At 45.6% G+C, this 3,855-nt stretch overlaps 1 protein-coding gene across 1 annotated transcript in view; it reads right to left on the bottom strand.

Annotated features, from left to right (window-relative positions):
• Positions 1 to 3,855, bottom strand: part of LAPTM4A (lysosomal protein transmembrane 4 alpha) — a 38,713-nt gene that overhangs the window by 10,078 nt on the left and 24,780 nt on the right. Inside the window, exon 3 of the mRNA XM_018559888.1 lies at positions 2,507 to 2,583. Within this exon, the coding sequence (XP_018415390.1) occupies positions 2,507 to 2,583 (77 nt within the window). The remainder of the gene's footprint in view (positions 1 to 2,506; positions 2,584 to 3,855) is intronic.

The following is a 3,855-nucleotide window of genomic DNA, read 5'->3' as shown; positions in this document are numbered from 1 at the left end:
CCCATTTTCTCTAAGTGCATACATGCCAAGTAATGTGTAACACTTGCAAGTATTTATCACCTCACAGAGATTACAGAACTCCCGCTGACAGCCACGGCTCTTTGCAGGGATAGATTGAGAAGTGAGCGAGCAACGATGTGTGTTCGCTCACCTCCCGATCTACTGAGCCGACCTGTGACAGTCTCATTGTCACAGGTCGGCTCAGATTATGAGGCTTAGTGAAAGTCACTCACCTCATAGTTCTCCTTTAACTATTAACAAAAATCATCTCTGAGTTGGTGCTGACACTGCCCTTCCTTCTGGAGGGGGGCAACTTTTTTGCCCCATGGTCCCTGTGTGTGTTGTAAAGTAGTCACCGCTCCAAGCTCACTCCCGTAATGGACTACAATCTCATTACAAATAAGTAAACTAAACATGAGATTGTAGTCCATCACAGGAGCAAGCTTGGAGCGGTGACTACTTTACAACACACACAGGGACCATGGGGAACAACAGTATACATTTCTATACACAAATAAGAGACATTTCTGTTCATAGTTAAGGGACTTAAATGTATTTCTAAGATACAACTCTGGAGTTTAGGGTCACTTGAACAGGTGAATTGGCCAACATTTGCTCTCTGTGTACCCAGTTTAACATTTTTAAAAGAAGAGTTCAGCAAGAGCCGCTTCTATAAGTCTCACATGACACTGTCCATTTTTATCTTTAAGTACGGGACATATTTTAATCATACTGACAGCCAAAAATGTGCCCCGACAGTGCTTGCAAAGCATGTGATGGATGGTTCAGTAGCCGTTATGTCGGATCTGCTGAAATGATAATTCCTTGTCACTATGTAGGAGCTCCTTATGCTCCATGTGCCCTGAGGGCCAACTACAGTCACTGCCACTTTCCTAGGGCAGGAGCTGTTCTGGCACTGCACCGGCAAATAGAGCCTTATAGTTCCTAAACATTTATCATATGACACACAATCTTAAGGGTTCAGTAGGTCCCGCTTTGGTTTGAGAGTCTTCATTTTTGTTTTGAGACATCTAAATCCCATTGTTTTCAATGGGTCTGGTTCACACCTTGGCGTATTTCAGCCCGTCCCTAACGCGCTACAAAACGGCCCACGCCTGAAAAGGTACATGTACTACTTTGGGCCGTTTTTGTTGGGCGTTTCCATTGGGATACAGCCAAGTAGCCCTCGGGAAACGCGCGTTTGTCGCACGATTTTTTTTTACCGCAAATTGCGGTTAAAAAATGCGCGACAGACGCGCATATGCAATACGCCTAGGTGTGAACCAGGCCTTAAAGTGATACTGTGCTTTGTCCATGCAGGTTCACTTTAAAAGTGACGATGCTGCTGTAAGGTCTTCCCTTAAGTGATGCCTCTTGATCTGATCTTCTATCCAGTAGTTTTAGAGTCCTTCCAGTGCTGGTGCCGGTCTCTGATCCAGCGCTGACTGCTGGGTCTTCTGTGTCCCACGGAGCCTGTGCACGCTGCCAGGCTGCTGACTTACCTTGCGTCTCTCCTCTTCTTCCGGCCGAAAATCTCTACTGCGCATGCGCCCGCCTGAGAATCTTCAGACGGGAGCGAGCGGCAGAGACAGTTTAAACCTATTTGGTAACTTTTTCTATGTTTTTGCATATGCAGTGGTATCTGAGTTCACAAACTGAATTCATTGCGCGATTCTGGTCACGAACCGAATCAAACTGCGATCAGACCACGATCTCAACTAGAGGAAGCCATGACCGTGTGTCAGAGCGGGGAAAATGGCTGCGGTTGTGTTAGTCACCCGAAGCGGAGTTCGTGAACGGAAGCAAAAGTTTGCCGAACTTCCTGTTCGCGAACAAAAAGCATTCGTGAACCGAAGTACCACTGTATCTACTGCATGCTAGTAGTGGACATATGCAAAAAAGCACGAGCGTTTAATTGTCCTTTAATGCTGCCCGCTCCAGCAGCACATACATACGGCACCTGCTACTCCTTTCAGCTGTCAAAAGCAAGGAAAGGAAGTCCTATGTAAGCTTCAAGCCACTCTAGTCTGAGCTTACATAAGTTTGAGGACTGCTTAGCCCGATATGGCAGTGCTGGGCCAATTGCCAAGCATCAGTCACATAAGATAAAGTGAATCACATGCTCCTCCATGCACAGAAGTACTGGGTATTCTTTTCTCTCCTGATGGCTGAACACTGCAGTGGCGGAGTGAAATAAGACAAGTATCTGCAGAGGCGGAGAAGGGCATTAGGGCAAAGTATGGGTTCACCTTAATCGTATTCCTGGTTGTAACCATTTGTATCTGGATTTATAATACAGCGTTGACAATAAGAATGTGCAGTCCATAAGCTGGGGGATCAAAGTAATAAAATACCGCACAGAAATGATGGAACTGCTGTTACAGTATAGAAAACTCTGCACAGCAGAACATAGCACACATGTACCTGCACTCCTAATGGTTAAAATATTTGCATACAACAAAAATCTATAGTAAAACATGTTTTTTCCTGTCTGACCGGTACTCACCGTTATTGCTCCATACACCATCATAGCACTCATGGTAAACATTAACAGGGAGATGGCAAACAGCACGCAGGCATTCTCTGCAAAATAAAACCAAGCAAGAGATTACATTTCTTTTTTGACAGATGCAGCAAAGGTAAAGTGAATGTATATGAAGCAAAACAAAAAGGTCCAGGAAACTCCTGGTAGTAAATGTAACATTTATTGAAAGTAAAAGGCACAAAAATCAACAAGCATCAGCTGATGCCTTCACAGGTTTTACTCTCGAAAGTGTTTACAGTGGAACTTTACAGCATTACAGGGGTGTAGTGGTTAGCACTTCTGCCTTAAGGCTGGGTTCACACTGAGGCGTATCGAACATGCGCGTTTGTCGCGCGTTTCACGCCGCGCATTTTTACCACGATTCGAGGTAAAAAAACACGCGTTTCCGAGGGCTACCTGGCTGTATCCCAATGGATACGCACGGCAAATACGCCCCAAAGAAGCTCCTGTAATTCTTTGGGCGTAGGGCGTTTTGTAGCGCGTTCATACGGCCTGTAATACGCCCAGGTGTGAACCATACCCATAGGAAATAATGGGATTTCGGTGTTTGAGCGTTTTGCAGAGCGTTCAAACGCGCTACAAATTGCCAAGGTGTGAACCGGGTCTAAAGCACTCTGGTTCAGATCCCTGTCAGGACATCATCTGTGCAGTTCTGACAGTTTTGCTCAGACAAACACTATCTGGGTCTCCTCCGGGTACTACTGTTTTCTCCCACACTCCAAAGACATGCTGGAAGGTAAATTGGCCCTCCTATGTGTGCATGTGAGATGGGGACCTTAGACTGTAAGCTCCTTGAAGGCAGGGACGGATGTGAATGTGAACTATGTGAATATAGTGCTATATAAATACCAATAATAATTACTTGTAAATGATGGCACACTTACCTCTAGGAGTGCTCTCCTCCAAAAACGAGGTCCGAGCGCCCCATATTTCACTGCCACTTCTTCCAGGACCGTGTTTTTGTTTTGTGCACTCAGCTCTTTTCTTGACATCTTACAGATGCCAAGAATCAGCCGTGACGGGTCACTACATTGCACATGTGCCCTGCTAAGTGTACAGATAATAACTCTGGCATAAAAGTAAAGACCTTTTTCTGGGCAGAGGAAACTCAAAGATTTCCTGCCACTAAAAAACCACCTGCTGGCAAATTTATGTTCCATAAGTCCATAAGCTTTTACTTACCTGACCCTCACTCACCGGCAGTCAGCGTGCACCTCTCCCCTACACTCCAGCTTGTGAATTGTCCTTTCGCGTACCCACGTATAATGCAGGGCTATAGTCCCTGCACTGTATGTGGCGACATCAGTGAG

This window comes from Nanorana parkeri, unplaced genomic scaffold (genome assembly GCF_000935625.1).
Source record: "Nanorana parkeri isolate BGI_ZX_2015 unplaced genomic scaffold, ASM93562v1 scaffold419, whole genome shotgun sequence".
Classification (NCBI taxonomy): Eukaryota; Metazoa; Chordata; class Amphibia; order Anura; family Dicroglossidae; genus Nanorana; species Nanorana parkeri.
The sequence above is the reverse complement of the archived record's forward strand: the minus strand, read 5'-3'. Positions and strand labels throughout refer to the sequence as shown.